This window comes from Polyodon spathula, chromosome 52 (assembly GCF_017654505.1).
Source record: "Polyodon spathula isolate WHYD16114869_AA chromosome 52, ASM1765450v1, whole genome shotgun sequence".
Classification (NCBI taxonomy): domain Eukaryota; kingdom Metazoa; phylum Chordata; class Actinopteri; order Acipenseriformes; family Polyodontidae; genus Polyodon; species Polyodon spathula.
Window position 1 is genome coordinate 514019 of NC_054585.1, and position 25568 is coordinate 539586.

At 42.7% G+C, this 25568-nt stretch overlaps 1 protein-coding gene across 1 annotated transcript in view; it reads right to left on the minus strand.

Annotated features, from left to right (window-relative positions):
- Window positions 1-451: 451 nt before the first annotated feature.
- Window positions 452-25568, minus strand: part of LOC121307047 (lymphotoxin-alpha-like) — a 29424-nt gene continuing 4307 nt past the window's right edge. Inside the window, exon 3 of the mRNA XM_041239131.1 lies at window positions 452-1215. Coding sequence (XP_041095065.1) covers window positions 824-1215 — 392 coding nt within the window. The 3' untranslated portion in view covers window positions 452-823. The remainder of the gene's footprint in view (window positions 1216-25568) is intronic.

Sequence of the window (25568 nt, forward strand, 5' to 3'; positions counted from 1 at the left end):
GGCACTGCATAACTGCCTTAAAATAGGAGTTTAATAATTATTTTAATTTTCTGTTTTACAGAATTCAAAGCAATCTCTGAGCAGTGCAGTGAATGTCGCTCTGATCAGTGATTTCTGAGCAGTGCAGTTAGAGATAACCCTCTCTGTTTCTTGCATAGTTAGCGAATAAACAGTGGATGTTTTGCTTGTTGACAAAAGCTGACAGTAGCATTTCTAAAACCCAAGCAGGTGAGGCAGGTTTGTCTTAGCTGGCTAATACTATATATATATATATATATATATATATATATATATATATATATATATATATATATATATATATCTCATTTTCTCCCAGTTTGAAATGGCCAATTATGATTTATTTATGCTCTGCTCGTCGCTACCACCCCTGTGCTGACTCGGGAGCAGTGAAGACGAACACATGCTGTCCTCCATCAGCCGACGCATCTTTACACACTGCGGATTCACCATGCAGCCGCCCAGGAGCTACAGCATAGGAGGACAACGCAGCTCCATGGCGGCTAACAGGAAGCCCACAGGCCCTCACGCAGAGCGCCTTTGCTGGATGCGCCACTTGGGAGCCACCTGGCTAATACTATATAAAGGAATAGAAGCAAATCTAAATAACTGGCACACTCGTACAATGTGATCACAATATTAAATTATAAAATATAATTAGTATAATCAGTATAAAATATGAATTGAAATGAGGTGCTGTGATTTATGAGAATTTTAACTTAAAAGGGCTTGATGATTATCACATCCAAATAGCATAGCTGAACTTGCACGGCAGAAACATATTATCCACGGGAAGACTTTTCTGTCAATCAGAATACTTAAAGGCTGTGAGGAAAGTAGTTTTCGGATAACTTTGAAAAAGAACCAAGTGGTAGGGCTCAGCTCTAACTATGATTTGATTTCCTTCAGCCAGACTGATAAGAATGGTATGGCTGATGGACTGGAGCCACTTTTCTTTCTCTCTTGTTGGGCACCCTTTCCCATAGGAGGCTGTGTAGTTTTCAGTTCCTTCTGTGTATTTTACATCCAAAAAGACCTTTAATTCACTGCAGTTTTTTCCACTAAATGATACCTGAAGGTGAACAAAGTAAACTCCTGTTTCCTGAACAACCAGTGATTCATTTATTTTGTTATCCATGTTGTCCACAACATTCCAGTTTAGCCTCTTCGATTCCAGCATCTCATTCAATTCCATCCCTGCAAGAACAATACAGAGAATCTTAATGTCCCCAGACATTTTCAAGATGGGTATTCTTTCTAGTATTCGTTCACACATTATAGGATTTTGCCACTGAAGGCACAAAATCAGAGATAAATTGAATAGCCCATGCAGTCTGAAACCATGTGAAGAACTTAGCTTTCTTAAATATATAAAGCCAACAATAGGACAATGAGTTGTGTGCAGCTTAACAGACTTGGCGCTACATTCAACCCAATGTTGAACTGCGAGTAGAATATTATTCTGATGCTTAAAAAAAAAAAAAAATAGGTTGAATCCTAAATAACATTGATAGGAGAGAGCCCTGCACATTATTAAAAAGGGGCAGGGCAAAGCCCTGCTTGTATATATGTTTTTGGTTGTTGTTATTCTTCTTATTATTATTGTTACAATGATTTATTAGGTATTTAAATGACGACGAAAGCCATGTTGTTGTTTATTTGTATTTATTAAACAATATGTGTGATGGCATAGCCATATGTTTTGTTATTGTCTTGTGTTGCAGTGTGGATGGGAAGCCACATCCACATTAATAAACCTGTGCAGATTGTGGCAGAGGGATAATAGAATAATTACCAGCTACTCAGGGTGGGTGTACAGAGGAGAGTACGGGAGAGCAAAACAAAGCCAAACCTATAGGAACAGTGAAGGCGATTGCCCAGCCTGACCTCTATTCAGTTTGTGTGCAAGATTTGTTTTTGTTTGCCTTTTTATTCTGCGAGCAGTGTTTTGTTTAAACATTTATTTTCTTCTAGTGTTCAAAATAAACGGTGCCACAGAGTCTTTTTACCCTGCAGTACTGGGTTTGTTTTCTTCCTGCATTCTGGCCTGACTTCACCACTCAACCAACCCTGTCACACGTGGTGTCAGGGTGGGATCACCAGCGCCTCCTGGACTCAGGCTGGAACAGGTACTGCAGGTGCTTAATTTACTTTTTGGAGTGAAGAAGAGAACGGGAAAGAAGGTAAAGAAACAGCAGCTGCAGCAGCAACCGGAGGAGATCAGCTGGCAAGCCCTCCTCCACAGCATAGCCATGACCTTTTTGTTGCTGTATCTGTGGGGAGCGGGGGCATTTCCCAGTTATCTGCCCCCTCCCCGAAGAAGAGTGGTACTACAGCTGTTGGAGAGGAGACACGGACCCAAAGAGGGAGGAGTTGGTGTGTCCACAACCCAAAAGGGGGGAGGCCGAACGTCCACATCCCACGTCTCCACGAGCGGAGGGAGAATACCTGCTGGTTCCACCTCCTCTGCCATGGGAGGACTGCTTGCCGCTCCCACCTCCACCAGCAGAGGGAGAATGCCTGCTTGTTTCACCTCCACCGCCGTGGGAGGACTGCTTCTTGCATTGATCTCCACCAGCAGAGGGAGAATGCCTGCTGGTTCCCCCACTGCAGCCAGAAGGGGAGGAGCCCCTGCCGCCTTTGCAGCCAAAAGAGGAGGAGCAGGTGCTACCTCTCCTCCACCACCACCACTGGGTGAAGTGAAGCTCCTGCTGCCGCCTTCATGGCCAGGGGCTCCACTATCGCTGTCGCCTCCCTAGGGTCCGCTGTCCTGTCGCCTCCTTAGGGTCTGCTGCCCTCGTGGCCTCCCAAGGGTCCGCTGCTGCCATCGCCTCCCGAGGGTCCGCTGCCGCCTCCACCCCTCGACGGTCCGCTGCCACCGTCTCCTGGGGTCGCCGCCAACTCTGCTTCGCCTGGGGTCGCTACCAGTCCTGCATTGTAGCAGTAAGTACTGTGGTTGGACCCACATTAAATGAGAATTACCTTTTGTAATTTTTGTTTATCTTGCTTAATCTGCATTGCAAGTGTTTTCTCTGTACAAACGCAAAATGTTATTTTTCTCAAGCACACAATATAATACCACTTTATTCTTTGTATTCATTTTCTGAAGTAAATGCAACAAGTAAACAATACCTGCTTGTTTTTATGATAAATTCAACAATTAAACGATGTCTGATAATTTTTTTTAATTTACAATTATAAAGCAGTTTAAATACCATAATAGTATACCTGCATAGTATATCTATTTATTGTCGGTTTCTTATTGGTATCGTCCAATATGGGTAGATAACCATTGGCTATCGATATCGGCCAAGAAAATCTTTATCGGCATACCCCTACTTTTTTTTTTTTTGGGCGTGACCAGTGAATTGAGCAATCTCATACTGTGTTAAAAAAAATAAAAAATGAAAGGTGCATTTTTAATAAATTGATAAATCATAAGATTTTATATTAATGTGTTGAAATACACAAACTTTACATCGATAAGCTTACACACAAAATGAAAACAGACTTTAAACTGCTGCGTGATGTCACTCAAACCCCCCCTCAGAAATCTGTGCAGACCCTACACAGCCCAACGCAGCTCTGAAAGGTTGCTGTGACACTGGTTGCACCTAAGAGATGACCTGCTAATCGTAATGCAAATAACTGCTACAACTGCTGCCCCCTTCTTAGCGGAAGTGAGAGACATCAATTATTTAAACAAACATAATGTCCTAAATCAGGGATAAGTGATGTATAATGTTAGAATAAAAACAATGACATCAGACTAACTCTGTATAGGTAGACCATCCAGACAAATATACATAATTAATAAATTTAATACAATATAACCATCATTAATATTGTTTATATCATATTATATCAAAATAGTAAACAAACATGGCAGATGTAGCAGGAGATTCCTTACTGCAGCCTTTCTATTATTCAATTCATGTTGTTTCCACAATAGACGAGGTTTAGCCTCTGACAAAAAAATCTTTAGTAAGTATCAAACAGGCTGTCGGTGTATGTACGTTGTCAGCCAGGTTGAAGGGGTATCTATAATAATAATACTTCCTACTACCTGGCACCACTTCTTGCACTTGGTGGAATTCACCCAATGATAATCTTGTTTGCAGTATTTCATGCACCAAAATGCATCGTTTATGACATCTTTGGACTAACAGCTGTATCAGTAACACCTCTTCCTCCTGTCTGTCAACCATTTTCAATTGCGTCAGCATACATCCCCAAGGATCTGGCGGTTTTCCAGTCTTTTGCATAGGGTGTTGCTTCAGGTGTGTGTGGTCATGTCACTGCAACTGTATCGATGCCCGATGAAAAATCATATCACATCTGGATTGAGGTTGTACCATAATGTTTGTGCTCTACACTAGTAAGAAAACTGGAGCATTGTGTTGGCTTTGCAGTGTGAGGTAGGCAACATTAAAAATGATTATGCTGGTGACAGCTAATCTCAGTTAATAAATATCACTTCACTAAACTATCAAATTGGGAAGAATGAATGAAAGTAGCAGCTGCACAGTATTTTGTATGAAAAAAGTAACACGATTTAATATAGTATTTGAAAATATTTAAATTTGTCTCATACATACCGAATTGAAATTGCAACACTAAAACATTATTATGCCATTGTCACAAGTAGAAATACAGCAGACTTTGCTGCAAAACATGTAATGGTATATAAATGTGAGGTTTTTTTAACCCCATGAAAAAAATTAAAAATGAAAATTAATGCATTTGCTGCTGGCTCTAGTTTGAAATGGCAGGTGGTAAGTGGCACAGAAATTCTATGTAAATATGTTGTAAATAGTAGACTAATCCATTAGGTTGCAGACAGAATGCTGTGGAAGAAGTATTTCGCTTAAACATAAGATTTATGTTGTTACTTTGTGTTAAAATATAAACCTGTTCTTTATGGCTCACTTATTTCTTGCAGTGCATATACCCAAGTGCTTCCACTATTCATAAAGAAAACACAGTATTACGTTAAAATGAACCCAAGTGTCAACTGCATAGAAAAATCAACTGTCAGTCCTGGAAATCAGGTTTCACAGGGAAATTGCTCACTTCAAAATAAATCTCTATCACTTTACACATCTTATTATTTGTCCACCTTACGTCTTTATGGCAGTTACAATAAACAACAATGTCCAGCATCTCTGATCTCTGTATTATTACGTCAAATGTAATAATAATGACAATATTGTCATACTGTAATAATAATGGTGCTTATAGTTTCATGAATGTATTTAATATTTCACTTGATTTTAATCAGATTTCTAGTTTATCATTTTTGTATTTACACAAGTTTGTATTTGCGGTAGTTTATTATGGTATACTGGTAGCCCGAGGCATTCTCAGTATTTCGTAGTTATTTTGGTGACGTCACCACTGCACATGACAGCTGAAATCAGCTCAAACACAATATTTTCTAACAAAAAATTATACTTTAATACGGCTGATAAATCTGCAAACAAAAACAAAACAAAAAAAAACACATATACTTCTAATAATGTGTTTTAAATCCCATTAAGTATGCAGAAAAAAAATTACATATGGCATGCTACACTTTATGGTAGTATAGTTTAGATTTGTGTGTGTTTTCTAGCAGTGTTAATACACTGACATTAAAAAAATCATATTTAAAATAACTAAAAACTCTATAAGCCACTTACCATCAGGTGTTCTCAAAGTAATTATCCTAATCCATTTTATAGTGTTAGTGTTCATTTTATATAAGCAGTGGCTGGAAATGAACACTCATGCCCTGTTTGTATTATTGGTAGGACAGCCTACCTACACCATCTACCCTGCTCTGCTGTATTTACAGAGGAGCTGCTTTCAATATATATATTGAGAGTCAGAGGGAAGAATAGAAGCATACTCCTACAGAAGAGGAAACGGCAAGCATTAACATCTGTTTCTGTTGTTACACTGTTTTTGAAAATGATGACACAGCGATGGCTGCTTTCTCTCACCTCTGCAGTGAGGCTGGTGGGTGAGGCAGCGGTGCACCTGCACATTCTGCAGCATGTTCACTTCTCAGTTAGCTTATAAGCAAACACAATTAACCGCAACCCGGGCTTGCAGAGCTAGTCAATTTAACATCTCATTGTCAACTTGAATGTCTCTTTTATTATTTTTTCTGATCCACGGCCCTGAGTTTGTGGTTTGGTAAATTGCAAGTTGATTTGCTCTTTTCACAACAGTGAGGTGATATTTCCAGATGGTTACCATAATGGGCTAACTCCTATGCACTGGCTAATGACTAACATTACCAGCCTGCAAACCCCTGTGCATTATCATTAATGACTAACATTACCAGCCTGCAAACCCCTGTGCATTATCAATAATGACTAACATTACCAGCCTGCAAACCCCTGTGCATTATCATTAATGACTAACATTACCAGCCTGCAAACCCCTGTGCATTATCATTAATGACTAACATTACCAGCCTGCAAACCCCTGTGCATTATCATTAATGACTAACATTACCAGCCTGCAAACCCCTGTGCATTATCACTAATGACTAACATTACCAGCCTGCAAACCCCTGTGCATTATCAATAATGACTAACATTACCAGCCTGCAAACCCCTGTGCATTATCATTAATGACTAACATTACCAGCCTGCAAACCCCTGTGCATTATCATTAATGACTAACATTACCAGCCTGAAAACTCCTGTGCATTATCATTAATGACTAACATTACCAGCCTGAAAACTCCTGTGCATTATCATTAATGACTAACATTACCAGCCTGAAAACCCCTGTGCATTATCATTAATGACTAACATTACCAGCCTGAAAACCCCTGTGCATTATCATTAATGACTAACATTACCAGCCTGCAAACCCCTGTGCATTATCACTAATGACTAACATTACCAGCCTGCAAACCCCTGTGCATTATCATTAATGACTAACATTACCAGCCTGCAAACCCCTGTGCATTATCAATAATGACTAACATTACCAGCCTGCAAACCCCTGTGCATTATCAATAATGACTAACATTACCAGCCTGAAAACTCCTGTGCATTATCACTAATGACTAACATTACCAGCCTGAAAACTCCTGTGCATTATCATTAATGACTAACATTACCAGCCTGCAAACCCCTGTGCATTATCATTAATGACTAACATTACCAGCCTGAAAACTCCTGTGCATTATCATTAATGACTAACATTACCAGCCTGCAAACCCCTGTGCATTATCAATAATGACTAACATTACCAGCCTGAAAACTCCTGTGCATTATCACTAATGACTAACATTACCAGCCTGAAAACTCCTGTGCATTATCATTAATGACTAACATTACCAGCCTGAAAACTCCTGTGCATTATCAATAATGACTAACATTACCAGCCTGCAAACCCCTGTGCATTATCATTAATGACTAACATTACCAGCCTGCAAACCCCTGTGCATTATCACTAATGACTAACATTACCAGCCTGCAAACCCCTGTGCATTATCATTAATGACTAACATTACCAGCCTGCAAACCCCTGTGCATTATCATTAATGACTAACATTACCAGCCTGCAAACCCCTGTGCATTATCATTAATGACTAACATTACCAGCCTGCAAACCCCTGTGCATTATCAATAATGACTAACATTACCAGCCTGCAAACCCCTGTGCATTATCAATAATGACTAACATTACCAGCCTGAAAACTCCTGTGCATTATCACTAATGACTAACATTACCAGCCTGAAAACTCCTGTGCATTATCATTAATGACTAACATTACCAGCCTGCAAACCCCTGTGCATTATCACTAATGACTAACATTACCAGCCTGCAAACCCCTGTGCATTATCATTAATGACTAACATTACCAGCCTGCAAACCCCTGTGCATTATCAATAATGACTAACATTACCAGCCTGAAAACTCCTGTGCATTATCACTAATGACTAACATTACCAGCCTGCAAACCCCTGTGCATTATCATTAATGACTAACATTACCAGCCTGCAAACCCCTGTGCATTATCATTAATGACTAACATTACCAGCCTGCAAACTCCTGTGCATTATCATTAATGACTAACATTACCAGCCTGAAAACTCCTGTGCATTATCATTAATGACTAACATTACCAGCCTGAAAACTCCTGTGCATTATCATTAATGACTAACATTACCAGCCTGCAAACCCCTGTGCATTATCACTAATGACTAACATTACCAGCCTGCAAACCCCTGTGCATTATCATTAATGACTAACATTACCAGCCTGCAAACCCCTGTGCATTATCAATAATGACTAACATTACCAGCCTGAAAACTCCTGTGCATTATCACTAATGACTAACATTACCAGCCTGAAAACTCCTGTGCATTATCATTAATGACTAACATTACCAGCCTGCAAACCCCTGTGCATTATCACTAATGACTAACATTACCAGCCTGCAAACCCCTGTGCATTATCAATAATGACTAACATTACCAGCCTGAAAACCCCTGTGCATTATCACTAATGACTAACATTACCAGCCTGCAAACCCCTGTGCATTATCACTAATGACTAACATTACCAGCCTGCAAACCCCTGTGCATTATCAATAATGACTAACATTACCAGCCTGAAAACTCCTGTGCATTATCACTAATGACTAACATTACCAGCCTGCAAACCCCTGTGCATTATCAATAATGACTAACATTACCAGCCTGAAAACTCCTGTGCATTATCACTAATGACTAACATTACCAGTCTGCAAACCCCTGTGCATTATCACTAATGACTAACATTACCAGCCTGCAAACTCCTGTGTACTTGCTAATAAATATATATTAATTTAAAATATTGTCTAAAAAAAGCTCCTGTGTGTGGTTCCTTCCCTCTCTCGCTCTGTCTCCTTCACCATTTACTACCCTTTTCATATTAGTACCGTCACGGAAAGCCTTTCAAAGTAACCTACCCATAGGTAGTTAGTTTGAAATGTTGATGACCCCCCATTGTTAAAATCAGCTAAAGTTACCATGGAAATGTGATGACACCTCAAAACTTATGCTGACCACTGACACTAGTGGTGACAGAAAGACAGGGGAATGCCATCAAAATCACGTTACAGGGTAAAAGTAGTTTGCTTCATGTCAGCAAAATCAAGGGCAAACACTGGAAACTGGATACTGACCTTTGAGAAAAGCATAGGGTTTCCCATTGTTACCTAGAAGGGAGAAATATATATGTTCAATATATATTTAAATATAGTATTACAATTAAAGTAAAACAAATTTGGGAATAGTGTTTGTCAGCAGCAATAAAGTAACCACAACAGCAACTGAAGTCTGGTTTGAAACAAGTTGTAGAACTCAAACAACGGGATGTAATGTACATGCTGATCACAAAAATGAAACACCAAATGGGTGGAGCAGAAATGAAGCATATAAATCAATGGAAAGTTCTGATGAAGTTGTATAATGCACTGATGAGACTACATAAAATACTACGTCCATCAAAGCCAAATTATACCAGGGCTTATACCATATATTTATATTTCTGGGATAAATCAGCTTCTCCAAACTCAACAAGCATTGATGGGCAGATGGCCTCCTCTGCCTGGTAACTCTTATGTTTACAATCAGTATGCATGACCTGGGAGTCGTGGTGCCGAGTGGACCAGTACTTTACTGTGGTGAGCTGCCACTCTACCACTCGTTTTATTAAAGCAGACACTTCTCATGGGTCCTGTCCGTAACTTCCATTCATCAAGGGTGCATAGCCAGACAGCTCACAGCGCATGTGCCTCAGACACAGAACAGGCCAGTGGGCAAAAGTTTTATTACCAGTAGAAATTCTCAAAGACTGTGAAAAATGACTTAATTTATCACCCCTCCTTGTTTTTTCATCCAGTGATAAGTGATTCATGGGACAGGAGCAAGGGCTGCATGAGGAGGAACCTTGGGATTAAAAGACTAGGAAGGTGCTTGTGATTTAGAAAAGAGGGAGGGGTCTCCCTTTGGCCCGTGGAGAGCTACCCTTGGAAGGTGAGGCTGGAAATTCTGGCATCCAAGGCTGGGAAGTGAGCTTCTATTCCCCTGAAGGGAAACAGAAAATAGGATAGAAAAGATGATGAGAAGTCCAGTGGTCTCCCTGGTTTGCTAAGCATCGCCTTTGCAGAGGGAGGTTTGCACTGCTGGACTCCCCAAGGCTGAGTAGTGAGATTCACTTCCCTCGAGGAGGAGACTGGAATGGAAAAGAAATAAACGTGCAAGGGAGTCAGAGCCCTCGTTCCACCCCCCACAATGGCCATGTAGTCTTGGGTAGGTAAATAGATTGCGCAAGGTTGAATTTAACTGAATAACAGATCGCTAAACTGAGGAACAGACGGGTGGGGGATGGGGGGATGGGGATAAGATGAACAACCCAGCATCTGATCCAGGGAGCCTTCAATAATATTGCGTTGTGGAGGTAGAGAGAGTGAATTAAACACTTAAGACAGAGTCCGTGGTAAAAAGTTTGGTCCATGGTAATTTATTTAAAAAAAGTACGATTTACAATTTCTGTTGAAAAAAGACATGATTTATCTATGCACATATTTCAATTGCGATGTGAACCAGCTAGATTTGGCCTCTGCTTCTCTCCGTAAACTAACAATGACAATATTCTACCGTAACTATGGTTACTGCAGAATCTTGATGACACTGAACCGCCTACTGAAGCCTTGTTATGCGTTAGTTACGTTCACGTTGTGCACTGTTTTCTTTTTCTTAACATTGAAAAAAACATGGCGTCGAAATTAAAAAAAAGATCGTTCAACCCAATTTGGGAAAGAGAATATTTCATTTTTGAAAGACCCACAGAATGTTTTATGGAGTGCGCAAGATGTGGCCAAGTAATGTGTTGTAACTGTTTATTTGGTCCCTGTAAACGATCCATACCTTGAGTAGCACCACCACCTAGCCTTTGTTATAATACCTCATAGCATAGACCAGGGTAGATTAGAAAATGGAGTTGTACATGGTGACTGTACTAACGTAGTAGAGAGTTGTTTGTTATAATAAAATACTTGAAAGATTCACCCCTTGCTTCTTTCTCAAGTTACCACATAATGAAACAGCTCAAGTCAACAGTAGCTCGCGACCATGCTGAAAAATGGTGCAAAAAAATATCTAAGACATGTCAAGTGTAGAGAAGGGTAGAAATGACTGAAAAAATTGACCCAAACTCTGCTGCTTTTCAAAGACTGCATTGCAGTGCAAAAACTGTGTCAAGAAACACCAAGGATTTAGGTGGCTATCTTTATGTGAAACTGTTCAAGCAGCAGTAGATGCACAGTTTGTAAACTTAATGAGCGACGAGAGCACTGACCACAGTGACAAGAGACAAATAATTTATCATTGTTTTGTGAATGTTGACGCAGGTGTTTTTGAGCTTAATTGAAATAACCGAGCGTCGTAATACACAAAATCTGAGTAAAGCCATCGTTGGTTGTTTGGAAAATGACCGAAACAAGTACCCTGTAGAGAAGATTGTGGGATTTACATCGGACGGGGCATCTGTAGTACTAGCCCAACGTGAAAGTGTTTCAAGGTGATTGAAAGATCACTATGGCGATTTATTTGTCCAGCACTGTATGACTCATTGCCAAGTCTTAATGGTTAAAGACTCTGAATCAGTCATACCTGACTGTGGAAGACACGATCAAAGTGACACTGAGACATTTCAGTGGGGCTGCAAGAAAAAAAGAGTTTAGACAGATCTGTGAGCTGAATGAAGAGGAATACTCAAACCTAATTAACTACAAAAAAATTTACTGGTTAAGTTTGAGTGCCTGCGTTGAGAGGTTTGAGTTACTGTGGGATTCTCTAGTGCAATACTTTGAGAGAGAGAGGCATTTGGGAATGGGTCACTGAGTTATAGAACAAGTTGCTAGAATATCCATGACATGCTACAATCTCCTAAATTCATTCTATATCAAAGTTTCTTAAATTGGGTTTTGCCACTTCTTGCATCAATGAATCCAGCGCTGCAGAAAGAGAACTCAAATCTATACAACGCATACTGTTCTCTGGAGAAATACTGCAAGGTAATTTTGAAGCTGTTTAAACAGCCTTCAAATGAGGATTCTACATGGGAATCTTTCATAACTCCAAGCGACCTGTCTATCCCTGGTGCCAAGGTTACAGAGATACTGAGGGAGTGTGAGGAGCAGCACTACTTGTCAGAAACGAAGATTGCTAAGGTAAAAGCAACGTTCATTGAATATGCAAAAAAACTTGAACAGGCATTCAAGTCCAGGTTTCCTGAAAAAGAGCTGGTGAAATGCATGCTTTATTTGGACCCCTGCAACCAAAAGCCACCAGTCTCAGAAATTCAAAAACTTGCTGCAAGATTTATAAAGCACATTAACTCCAGCAAAGTTGAAATGCAATATACATTGTACTGCGAGGATGAGGCTGTGAAGACACTTTTCAACTCAGACTGCTGTGGCAGTGACGTTATCAAATTATGGTGTATTTTGTTTAAGTCAAGTAGTGAGGATGAATACAGTAAACCAGCAAGGCTGTCACTTCTGAGCCCTGACACCTGTTGCTGCGAACGAGGCTTCAGCCACATTAACTCAATTCAAACATCCACAAGGAATCGCCTTGAGAACTGTCGTGTTGATGTAGGTCTACGTATTGCAACTGGAACAACAAGCCCAAAGGACATCGATGTAGCTGCGGCGGCAAGGTACATTCAAAAACACTTAGTGAGTTGAATTTATTATTATTATTATTATTATTATTATTATTATTATTATTATTATTATTATTATTATTATGCCTAGATAACTCCTGTAGCTATATACAGTTGTGCTGTTCTTCATTGATATTCGTGTGCTTAGCTCCTCTATATATATGGGAGAATGTGCTTTAAATCGGACTGTGCTCTGCTGTTTGCTATACACCCCCATGTCTGTCACTGAGTCCGGTAATTTTGTTAAGTGTCCGTTGCGCAACTTGGTGGTACGACCGCTGCTTGACAGTAGCATGGCTGAAAGATGTTTTTGGTGAGCATGCTGCTGCCAAGGTATTTATTTTTCGAGTGGTACAAAAATGATACAATTATAATATTCTTGTACATGATTATATGTTAAAATCAAATCTGTAAGGTCTACAACCTAAAACGTTATTCAAAAGGAGCTGGGGTTTAACTGGCAAACATATGTATTCCAGAGTTGATAAATACTTTATCTTCTTATTTGTAATAATGTTAAAAAAAAAAAAAAAAAAAATAATAATAAAAAAAAAAAAATCTATGTATTACTTTTTGCAAAATAACTTTAACTTGAAACAATTATAATGACTGTTCTGTGGTTACTCTCACACAGAAGAGACCCAGTAACCTGATATGTAATGTATATCTGACCCAGTAACCTGGTAGGTAATGAACCTACCACTAATTGGCTAGGTGGCTTTTTTTGAAGTTGTGATTGAAAGGACAAGGTGCCCAATTGGTAGGATGTAGCCAGATGCTTTATATTCAATCATGATTTCTGTGCCTTCAGTGTATTTTAATGGAGCTTGGGCGAGTGTAAAGCAAAACAGCATGTAAATCACTTTGCAATGCAATGTTACGGAAAATATTGCCTCCTGGATTTCAGATATATTTTTCGTACTTGAACAAATTCATGGAAATACTTAGATTGAAATGTGTTGCAATTAGCCCAGTTACATATAATGAAAGTGGAAATCAGCATTGATTCTGAAAGGATATGTGCATTTTTCAACCCTTTCTCCAATCCACTTCCACACACACCAAAGAAGCTTACACATTCACTGAGTTGCATCAAGTATATGTATTGAAAATCAGTTAATCAGTGTGAATTACCCATCCCATTCCTCTACAATGCTACCCGCATACTGTAGCAATAGTAGTGCTGTGCTGATGCGGAGAGCAGGGTACAGAACAATGCCAAAAAATGTTATTGTATCTTAAAGTGAAATACACATTTAGACAAACATTTCATGACATTAATCCCACGGATGAAAAATACAAAATTAGCTAACAGGAAAATTAAAAAGTAGTTCGCCGTGCCCTACATCCAGTGTAAAAATGTACAACTGAACTGCAAACAGATACCTTCATATACTCCCAGAGTCTGATAATCTAATAAAAGTAAATAAATAAATAAATAAAATAAAATATTTCCTGTTTTGGTATGTTACAAAGAAAGAAAAGGTTTGAAATGCACTTCTTTCATAAACAGGAATCTGCCTCTGCCCATGCAGCAGATAAAGCTGTATAGGTATGGTAAGAACTTCTATTCTTATCTTCTAGGACTTCAGTGGGAGGAGAATGTCAAGAACATCATACATTTTCACAAGATCAAAAACAGTTTCACCAAACATTTCAAGTTTGCAACATCCATATATGAGCCCTACTCAACATAAAATAGATCTTCTGATAAAAAAAAAATCAAAAAATTATGAAAGCGCATTTTTACTTGAAAAGAATGAAGTATAGCAGTAGTTCAAAATTAAACTTACCTTGATTAAAAGCGCATTCAATTTTGAGGCACAATATAGTTCAGTTGCATTGAATCTTTCATTATAAGCATTGCATTTGCGATCAGCTCAGGTATAAAGGCAGGTAGAAGTATTGTATGAAACTCAACTTGCTAATCAGAAGTGGCAGAATAAGATGAATCAGGTTTCTGCATTAGGGTTTGTAACTATTAGCCATTCAGGCCACTAATCTCATATTTTTAGCTTTTTAAAGATTTTTAAAGATACCAAAACAAAGAAGGAAAAAAAAAATGTTTCTTTTAAAATGTTCACACTGCATCACGATGTACAACAAGGCAATTTAATGCCACAGGAGCATTTATTTGTCAGGAAGTTGAGTTCAGGCAGGTGCATTGTGAATTCTTAACAGAGCGTGCATACCCATGCTGGCTTTCAAGTATGTAAAAAAAAGAATACACCTACAGCCAGTCTTGTGAGAAAAAAGCTAGGCTGTTTAATAATGATCCAAAAATGCCATTGAGTCAGTATGTGCTTGCAACGTAATGCAAAAATACATCAGTGATACAGACTTATCAGCTGCTTAATGTTAGTTTATAGTTTATGTATTTTGTAAACGTGTATTTGTAGTAACCCTAAAGAGAGGTGTTTACACTTTTAAAGGTGGCAGCCTTGTTACTGAGCATTTATTAATTACAGATGCACAGCCAGTGCCAGTGGCATCTGGGCACAATGCTATACCTACACTTCCCACATGAAGCTTATTAAAGGAAGTGCTAAACAAGCACAACATAGCAAGCTGTGTTCTTAAAGGTAGGTATAAAGAGCATTTTTAAAAAAGTGCCAGTGCAAAGCCATTTTTTTTTAGATGAATATATTCTAATTATAACAGTATAACATTTTACAGCATTTTACAGTAGCAGGAAGGAGTAGTTAAGAGTTGTTTTTTCGTTTTATACCATACTTGTTTTATTCCTCTCAGAAAAGGTTAGTCTTCAGCTTCAATAAAACACTTTTCTCAAAACAACAACATAGATTTATAATACTGATGTTTTTTTTAACTTTATAATCAGGCAAACTGTTTTATTTTTGACATGGCTGCAGGGATGGCAGGCACAGAGTGATAGGGATGGTGGTAATTGGTGCACAGAGTGATAGGGGTGGTGGTAATTGGTGCACAGAGTGATAGGGGGTGGTGGTAATTGGTGCACAGAGTGATAGGGGGTGGTGGTAATTGGTGCACAGAGTGATAGGGGGTGGTGGTAATTGGTGCACAGAGTGATAGGGGGTGGTGGTAATTGGTGCACAGAGTGATAGGGGGTGGTGGTAATTGGTGCACAGAGTGATAAGGGTGGTGGTAATTGGTGCACAGAGTGATAGTCCACATAGGGGGTGGTGGTAATTGGTGCACAGAGTGATAGGGGTGGTGGTAATTGGTGCACAGAGTGATAGGGGTGGTGGTAATTGGTGCACAGAGTGATAGGGGTGGTGGTAATTGGTGCACAGAGTGATAGGGGGTGGTGGTAATTGGTGCACAGAGTGATAGGGGTGGTGGTAATTGGTGCACAGAGTGATAGGGGGTGGTGGTAATTGGTGCACAGAGTGATAGGGGTGGTGGTAATTGGTGCACAGAGTGATAGGGATGGTGGTAATTGGTGCACAGAGTGATAGGGGGTGGTGGTAATTGGTGCACAGAGTGATAGGGGGTGGTGGTAATTGGTGCACAGAGTGATAGGGGGTGGTGGTAATTGGTGCACAGAGTGATAGGGGTGGTGGTAATTGGTGCACAGAGTGATAGGGGGTGGTGGTAATTGGTGCACAGAGTGATAGGGGTGGTGGTAATTGGTGCACAGAGTGATAGGGGGTGGTGGTAATTGGTGCACAGAGTGATAGGGGGTGGTGGTAATTGGTGCACAGAGTGATAGGGGTGGTGGTAATTGGTGCACAGAGTGATAGGGGTGGTGGTAATTGGTGCACAGAGTGATAGGGGTGGTGGTAATTGGTGCACAGAGTGATAGGGGTGGTGGTAATTGGTGCACAGAGTGATAGGGGTGGTGGTAATTGGTGCACAGAGTGATAGGGGGTGGTGGTAATTGGTGCACAGAGTGATAGGGGGTGGTGGTAATTGGTGCACAGAGTGATAGGGGTGGTGGTAATTGGTGCACAGAGTGATAGGGGGTGGTGGTAATTGGTGCACAGAGTGATAGGGGGTGGTGGTAATTGGTGCACAGAGTGATGGGGGTGGTGGTAATTGGTGCACAGAGTGATAGGGGTGGTGGTAATTGGTGCACAGAGTGATAGGGGGTGGTGGTAATTGGTGCACAGAGTGATAGGGGTGGTGGTAATTGGTGCACAGAGTGATAGGGGGTGGTGGTAATTGGTGCACAGAGTGATAGGGGGTGGTGGTAATTGGTGCACAGAGTGATGGGTGGTGGTAATTGGTGCACAGAGTGATAGGGGTGGTGGTAATTGGTGCACAGAGTGATAGTGGGTGGTGGTAATTGGTGCACAGAGTGATAGGGGTGGTGGTAATTGGTGCACAGAGTGATAGTGGGTGGTGGTAATTGGTGCACAGAGTGATAGTGGGTGGTGGTAATTGGTGCACAGAGTGATAGGGGTGGTGGTAATTGGTGCACAGAGTGATAGGGGGTGGTGGTAATTGGTGCACAGAGTGATAGGGGGTGGTGGTAATTGGTGCACAGAGTGATAGGGGGTGGTGGTAATTGGTGCACAGAGTGATAGGGGTGGTGGTAATTGGTGCACAGAGTGATAGGGGGTGGTGGTAATTGGTGCACAGAGTGATAGTGGGTGGTGGTAATTGGTGCACAGAGTGATAGGGGGTGGTGGTAATTGGTGCACAGAGTGATAGGGGTGGTGGTAATTGGTGCACAGAGTGATAGTGGGTGGTGGTAATTGGTGCACAGAGTGATAGGGGGTGGTGGTAATTGGTGCACAGAGTGATAGGGGGTGGTGGTAATTGGTGCACAGAGTGATAGGGGGTGGTGGTAATTGGTGCACAGAGTGATAGGGGTGGTGGTAATTGGTGCACAGAGTGATAGGGGTGGTGGTAATTGGTGCACAGAGTGATAGGGGTGGTGGTAATTGGTGCACAGAGTGATAGGGGTGGTGGTAATTGGTGCACAGAGTGATAGGGGGTGGTGGTAATTGGTGCACAGAGTGATAGGGGGTGGTGGTAATTGGTGCACAGAGTGATAGGGGTGGTGGTAATTGGTGCACAGAGTGATAGGGGGTGGTGGTAATTGGTGCACAGAGTGATAGGGGTGGTGGTAATTGGTGCACAGAGTGATAGGGGGTGGTGGTAATTGGTGCACAGAGTGATAGGGGGTGGTGGTAATTGGTGCACAGAGTGATAGGGGGTGGTGGTAATTGGTGCACAGAGTGATAGGGGTGGTGGTAATTGGTGCACAGAGTGATAGGGGGTGGTGGTAATTGGTGCACAGAGTGATAGGGGTGGTGGTAATTGGTGCACAGAGTGATAGGGGGTGGTGGTAATTGGTGCACAGAGTGATAGGGGGTGGTGGTAATTGGTGCACAGAGTGATAGGGGGTGGTGGTAATTGGTGCACAGAGTGATAGGGGGTGGTGGTAATTGGTGCACAGAGTGATAGGGGGTGGTGGTAATTGGTGCACAGAGTGATAGGGGGTGGTGGTAATTGGTGCACAGAGTGATAGGGGTGGTGGTAATTGGTGCACAGAGTGATAGGGGTGGTGGTAATTGGTGCACAGAGTGATAGGGGTGGTGGTAATTGGTGCACAGAGTGATAGGGGGTGGTGGTAATTGGTGCACAGAGTGATAGGGGTGGTGGTAATTGGTGCACAGAGTGATAGGGGGTGGTGGTAATTGGTGCACAGAGTGATAGGGGTGGTGGTAATTGGTGCACAGAGTGATAGGGGGTGGTGGTAATTGGTGCACAGAGTGATAGGGGGTGGTGGTAATTGGTGCACAGAGTGATAGGGGGTGGTGGTAATTGGTGCACAGAGTGATAGGGGTGGTGGTAATTGGTGCACAGAGTGATAGGGGGTGGTGGTAATTGGTGCACAGAGTGATAGGGGTGGTGGTAATTGGTGCACAGAGTGATAGGGGGTGGTGGTAATTGGTGCACAGAGTGATAGGGGTGGTGGTAATTGGTGCACAGAGTGATAGGGGTGGTGGTAATTGGTGCACAGAGTGATAGGGGGTGGTGGTAATTGGTGCACAGAGTGATAGGGGTGGTGGTAATTGGTGCACAGAGTGATAGGGGTGGTGGTAATTGGTGCACAGAGTGATAGGGGTGGTGGTAATTGGTGCACAGAGTGATGGGGGTGGTGGTAATTGGTGCACAGAGTGATGGGGGTGGTGGTAATTGGTGCACAGAGTGATAGGGGTGGTGGTAATTGGTGCACAGAGTGATAGGGGGTGGTGGTAATTGGTGCACAGAGTGATAGGGGGTGGTGGTAATTGGTGCACAGAGTGATAGGGGTGGTGGTAATTGGTGCACAGAGTGATAGGGGTGGTGGTAATTGGTGCACAGAGTGATAGGGGGTGGTGGTAATTGGTGCACAGAGTGATAGGGGTGGTGGTAATTGGTGCACAGAGTGATAGGGGTGGTGGTAATTGGTGCACAGAGTGATAGTGGGTGGTGGTAATTGGTGCACAGAGTGATAGGGGTGGTGGTAATTGGTGCACAGAGTGATAGGGGTGGTGGTAATTGGTGCACAGAGTGATAGGGGTGGTGGTAATTGGTGCACAGAGTGATAGGGGGTGGTGGTAATTGGTGCACAGAGTGATAGGGGGTGGTGGTAATTGGTGCACAGAGTGATAGGGGGTGGTGGTAATTGGTGCACAGAGTGATAGGGGGTGGTGGTAATTGGTGCACAGAGTGATAGGGGGTGGTGGTAATTGGTGCACAGAGTGATAGGGGTGGTGGTAATTGGTGCACAGAGTGATAGGGGGTGGTGGTAATTGGTGCACAGAGTGATAGGGGGTGGTGGTAATTGGTGCACAGAGTGATAGGGGGTGGTGGTAATTGGTGCACAGAGTGATAGGGGGTGGTGGTAATTGGTGCACAGAGTGATAGGGGGTGGTGGTAATTGGTGCACAGAGTGATAGGGGGTGGTGGTAATTGGTGCACAGAGTGATAGGGGGTGGTGGTAATTGGTGCACAGAGTGATAGTGGGTGGTGGTAATTGGTGCACAGAGTGATAGGGGGTGGTGGTAATTGGTGCACAGAGTGATAGGGATGGTGGTAATTGGTGCACAGAGTGATAGTGGGTGGTGGTAATTGGTGCACAGAGTGATAGTGGGTGGTGGTAATTGGTGCACAGAGTGATAGGGGGTGGTGGTAATTGGTGCACAGAGTGATGGGGGTGGTGGTAATTGGTGCACAGAGTGATGGGGGTGGTGGTAATTGGTGCACAGAGTGATGGGGGTGGTGGTAATTGGTGCACAGGGTGATAGGGGTGGTGGTAATTGGTGCACAGAGTGATGGGGGTGGTGGTAATTGGTGCACAGAGTGATAGGGGGTGGTGGTAATTGGTGCACAGAGTGATAGGGGGTGGTGGTAATTGGTGCACAGAGTGATAGGGGTGGTGGTAATTGGTGCACAGAGTGATAGGGGGTGGTGGTAATTGGTGCACAGAGTGATAGGGGTGGTGGTAATTGGTGCACAGAGTGATAGTGGGTGGTGGTAATTGGTGCACAGAGTGATAGGGGGTGGTGGTAATTGGTGCACAGAGTGATAGGGGTGGTGGTAATTGGTGCACAGAGTGATAGTGGGTGGTGGTAATTGGTGCACAGAGTGATAGGGGGTGGTGGTAATTGGTGCACAGAGTGATAGGGGGTGGTGGTAATTGGTGCACAGAGTGATAGGGGTGGTGGTAATTGGTGCACAGAGTGATAGGGGGTGGTGGTAATTGGTGCACAGGGTGATGGGGGTGGTGGTAATTGGTGCACAGAGTGATAGGGGTGGTGGTAATTGGTGCACAGAGTGATGGGGGTGGTGGTAATTGGTGCACAGAGTGATAGGGGGTGGTGGTAATTGGTGCACAGAGTGATAGGGGTGGTGGTAATTGGTGCACAGAGTGATAGGGGTGGTGGTAATTGGTGCACAGAGTGATAGGGGGTGGTGGTAATTGGTGCACAGAGTGATAGGGGGTGGTGGTAATTGATACACAGAGTGATAGGGGTGGTGGTAATTGGTGCACAGAGTGATAGGGGTGGTGGTAATTGGTGCACAGAGTGATAGGGGTGGTGGTAATTGGTGCACAGAGTGATAGGGGTGGTGGTAATTGGTGCACAGAGTGATAGGGGTGGTGGTAATTGGTGCACAGAGTGATAGGGGTGGTGGTAATTGGTGCACAGAGTGATAGGGGTGGTGGTAATTGGTGCACAGAGTGATAGGGGTGGTGGTAATTGGTGCACAGAGTGATAGGGGTGGTGGTAATTGGTGCACAGAGTGATAGGGGTGGTGGTAATTGGTGCACAGAGTGATAGGGGTGGTGGTAATTGGTGCACAGAGTGATAGGGGGTGGTGGTAATTGGTGCACAGAGTGATAGGGGTGGTGGTAATTGGTGCACAGAGTGATAGGGGTGGTGGTAATTGGTGCACAGAGTGATAGGGGTGGTGGTAATTGGTGCACAGAGTGATAGTGGGTGGTGGTAATTGGTGCACAGAGTGATAGTGGGTGGTGGTAATTGGTGCACAGAGTGATAGTGGGTGGTGGTAATTGGTGCACAGAGTGATAGGGGGTGGTGGTAATTGGTGCACAGAGTGATAGGGGTGGTGGTAATTGGTGCACAGAGTGATAGTGGGTGGTGGTAATTGGTGCACAGAGTGATAGGGGTGGTGGTAATTGGTGCACAGAGTGATAGGGGGTGGTGGTAATTGGTGCACAGAGTGATAGGGGTGGTGGTAATTGGTGCACAGAGTGATAGGGGTGGTGGTAATTGGTGCACAGAGTGATAGGGGTGGTGGTAATTGGTGCACAGAGTGATAGGGGTGGTGGTAATTGGTGCACAGAGTGATAGGGGTGGTGGTAATTGGTGCACAGAGTGATAGGGGTGGTGGTAATTGGTGCACAGAGTGATAGGGGGTGGTGGTAATTGGTGCACAGAGTGATAGGGGTGGTGGTAATTGGTGCACAGAGTGATGGGGGTGGTGGTAATTGGTGCACAGAGTGATAGGGGGTGGTGGTAATTGGTGCACAGAGTGATAGGGGGTGGTGGTAATTGGTGCACAGAGTGATAGGGGTGGTGGTAATTGGTGCACAGAGTGATAGGGGGTGGTGGTAATTGGTGCACAGAGTGATAGGGGGTGGTGGTAATTGGTGCACAGAGTGATAGGGGGTGGTGGTAATTGGTGCACAGAGTGATAGGGGTGGTGGTAATTGGTGCACAGAGTGATAGGGGGTGGTGGTAATTGGTGCACAGAGTGATAGGGGTGGTGGTAATTGGTGCACAGAGTGATAGGGGGTGGTGGTAATTGGTGCACAGAGTGATAGGGGTGGTGGTAATTGGTGCACAGAGTGATAGGGGTGGTGGTAATTGGTGCACAGAGTGATAGGGGTGGTGGTAATTGGTGCACAGAGTGATAGGGGTGGTGGTAATTGGTGCACAGAGTGATAGGGGTGGTGGTAATTGATACACAGAGTGATAGGGGTGGTGGTAATTGATACACAGAGTGATAGGGGTGGTGGTAATTGATACACAGAGTGATAGGGGTGGTGGTAATTGGTACACAGAGTGATAGGGGGTGGTGGTAATTGGTGCACAGAGTGATAGGGGTGGTGGTAATTGATACACAGAGTGATAGGGGTGGTGGTAATTGGTGCACAGAGTGATAGGGGTGGTGGTAATTGGTGCACAGAGTGATAGGGGGTGGTGGTAATTGGTGCACAGAGTGATAGTGGGTGGTGGTAATTGGTGCACAGAGTGATAGGGGGTGGTGGTAATTGGTGCACAGAGTGATAGGGGTGGTGGTAATTGGTGCACAGAGTGATAGGGGTGGTGGTAATTGGTGCACAGAGTGATAGGGGGTGGTGGTAATTGGTGCACAGAGTGATAGGGGTGGTGGTAATTGGTGCACAGAGTGATAGGGGGTGGTGGTAATTGGTGCACAGAGTGATAGGGGTGGTGGTAATTGGTGCACAGAGTGATAGGGGGTGGTGGTAATTGGTGCACAGAGTGATAGGGGTGGTGGTAATTGGTGCACAGAGTGATAGGGGTGGTGGTAATTGGTGCACAGAGTGATAGGGGGTGGTGGTAATTGGTGCACAGAGTGATAGGGGTGGTGGTAATTGGTGCACAGAGTGATAGGGGGTGGTGGTAATTGGTGCACAGAGTGATAGGGGTGGTGGTAATTGGTGCACAGAGTGATAGGGGTGGTGGTAATTGGTGCACAGAGTGATAGGGGGTGGTGGTAATTGGTGCACAGAGTGATAGGGGTGGTGGTAATTGGTGCACAGAGTGATAGGGGGTGGTGGTAATTGGTGCACAGAGTGATAGGGGGTGGTGGTAATTGGTGCACAGAGTGATAGGGGTGGTGGTAATTGGTGCACAGAGTGATAGGGGTGGTGGTAATTGGTGCACAGAGTGATAGGGGGTGGTGGTAATTGGTGCACAGAGTGATAGGGGGTGGTGGTAATTGGTGCACAGAGTGATAGGGGTGGTGGTAATTGGTGCACAGAGTGATAGGGGTGGTGGTAATTGGTGCACAGAGTGATAGGGGTGGTGGTAATTGGTGCACAGAGTGATAGGGATGGTGGTAATTGATACACAGAGTGATAGGGGGTAGTGGTAATTGGTGCACAGAGTGATAGGGGGTGGTGGTAATTGGTGCACAGAGTGATAGGGGTGGTGGTAATTGGTGCACAGAGTGATAGGGGGTGGTGGTAATTGTTAGCAAAGGCTTTTTAAGTATGTGCCTTTTCAAGAAAAATAAAATGGCCTAAGAGTGACTGACCTGTTTGTTGTTTTATTTATACACAAATAAGCTTACTTGATTTGAACCATCTTAAATAATGAACAATGCAAACAAATTGAATGATAGCTTGTAGTGTTTCCAGTTAACAATTAATGTAGTCTACTTCGCTAAAGTTAAACCAGGCTTCTGTTATTTAGAAATGCCACAACTTCACATTAGTACTACTAACAACTGAAGAATTGACAATATAACAGCTTGTTCTGCCGGATAATTTACCTGCTAACTTCCATTTAATAATTTTTAATAACAGCTTGATTCTCTCTTACCTTTTTGATGAACAGAAAAATACCTGACAACTACCAAGCCCATAAGATGAAGTTAATGTACTTCATTGTTTCCGCTGTACCGCCCACTGGCTTCTTTCAGTCACTCATTACTTCCTCATCCACTAGCTCTAGTTACTGTCTGTGTGTAACACAGTGCATACCATGGCTCAAACCAACCAAAATGTTAGTGTAGTGTGTGTGTTTCACTTTGATTTTCTATCAATGTGGCTTTTCTGGCATCCTTTGAATCCATCTATGTGTTTGTTTTTTTTAAACCATTTAATAGCAAAAGCAAAACCAAATGTAGAATTGGAAACACATTTCGTGTGGCTTGTGCTACTGAATTGTAGAATTCTCTGACACAAGTTCTGCATTTACCTTGCAACAGCCTTTTCAGTGAGTGTTTATCTGAGAATCACAAAGGAAATGAATGACGACATGCTAGTGCAGGTGTTGCCACTGAGACTTTACGAGAAAAGGCATGACTGGCAGTGCTTCGTCTGTAACCTCACACCTTAACCACTGTAGGATACCGACATTGTCGAAGTCTTGCTCAGTTTCTTTTAAATAAAAACACATGGTGCAGATACTGCAAAGCAGCAGTACCGAAAATACAGAGACGCTGACCTGTAAGCAAACATGTGCGTCTATAGGGTTAGATTTTCATGTCAATTGTAGTAAAGCCACCTGATGTAGAATGTTACTAATTCTATGTTCCATTGAAAGTAGATGCACTTAGCAAACCAGCAAGAATGAACAGGCTAGTTTGAGGGACTTTGGTTCATTAAATGACAAAGGCAGTTTGAGGAAAATAAACAGGATTAATTTAGTTGTTTGTTTTTAAATTGTTATTTTGATTACTTTTAAAATAAGGTAACAATACAGCATGTTTAGAAATGCAGTGTGCTTTTTATTTGCTTGTGAGACTGTAGTATTTTGCTTTAGTACTTTTAATATGATTTATTTGTTTATTCATTCTTAACCAGGAATAAAGCCATTGAGACAGAGACCTCATTTACCAGGGTGGCATAGCAAGATCACCAGCAGCATGCAGCTGGAATTTCACATCACTGACACAAGCGCACTCTAAAAGCACGATCATACATTCATCTGGGATCAGAAACATTTACACTTCCATAGCTATTGGAAGACATAGCTGAGACATTTGGGGATGCCCTCTCATATCTGTAACTAAATGCTGATCGGCAAACACCTAGCTATATTAACTTTTAACATAGAGCTAAGGTAACCTGGCAAAAGACCTATTACAGTTTTACACACTAGAAGTAACCAGTGCAGTTGCCTTATGCAGTTCAGTGACATTGGAATTAAAGAAGCCAGTAACTGGCAGTGGTGAGTCTGAGGCTGGCATTCCAATACAAATCTGGCTGATTTGTTCATGAGGAGATCCATACTCAAACAAAGAAAAAATACAGCTCTTAACATGATTTCTACAGTACTTTGCGGCGTAAAACTTTGAAGGGGTCCCCATCACCAGTCACCTGAATCACCTTGAAATGCTTGAAGTAAGTGAAACACCAAAGTGTCACTAATCCAGTCTACAATAAAAATAGATACAGGAACAGAGTCTGCTCAGCTCCATGGTTTGATTGGAGTACAATTCTAAGCATGATACTTTTATTTCAATATAAAATACAGACAGTTGCAAATGTTTCTACAGCTTCTATCAGCATGCATTTCATTGTGATCAGATGATTCAGATTATAGTGCCGGTCAATTGGGACTGTGGTTGTTTGGATTAGGGGGAGTGTACTGTAACAAAAAGGACAATAGTCTTTGAACAATGGTGTT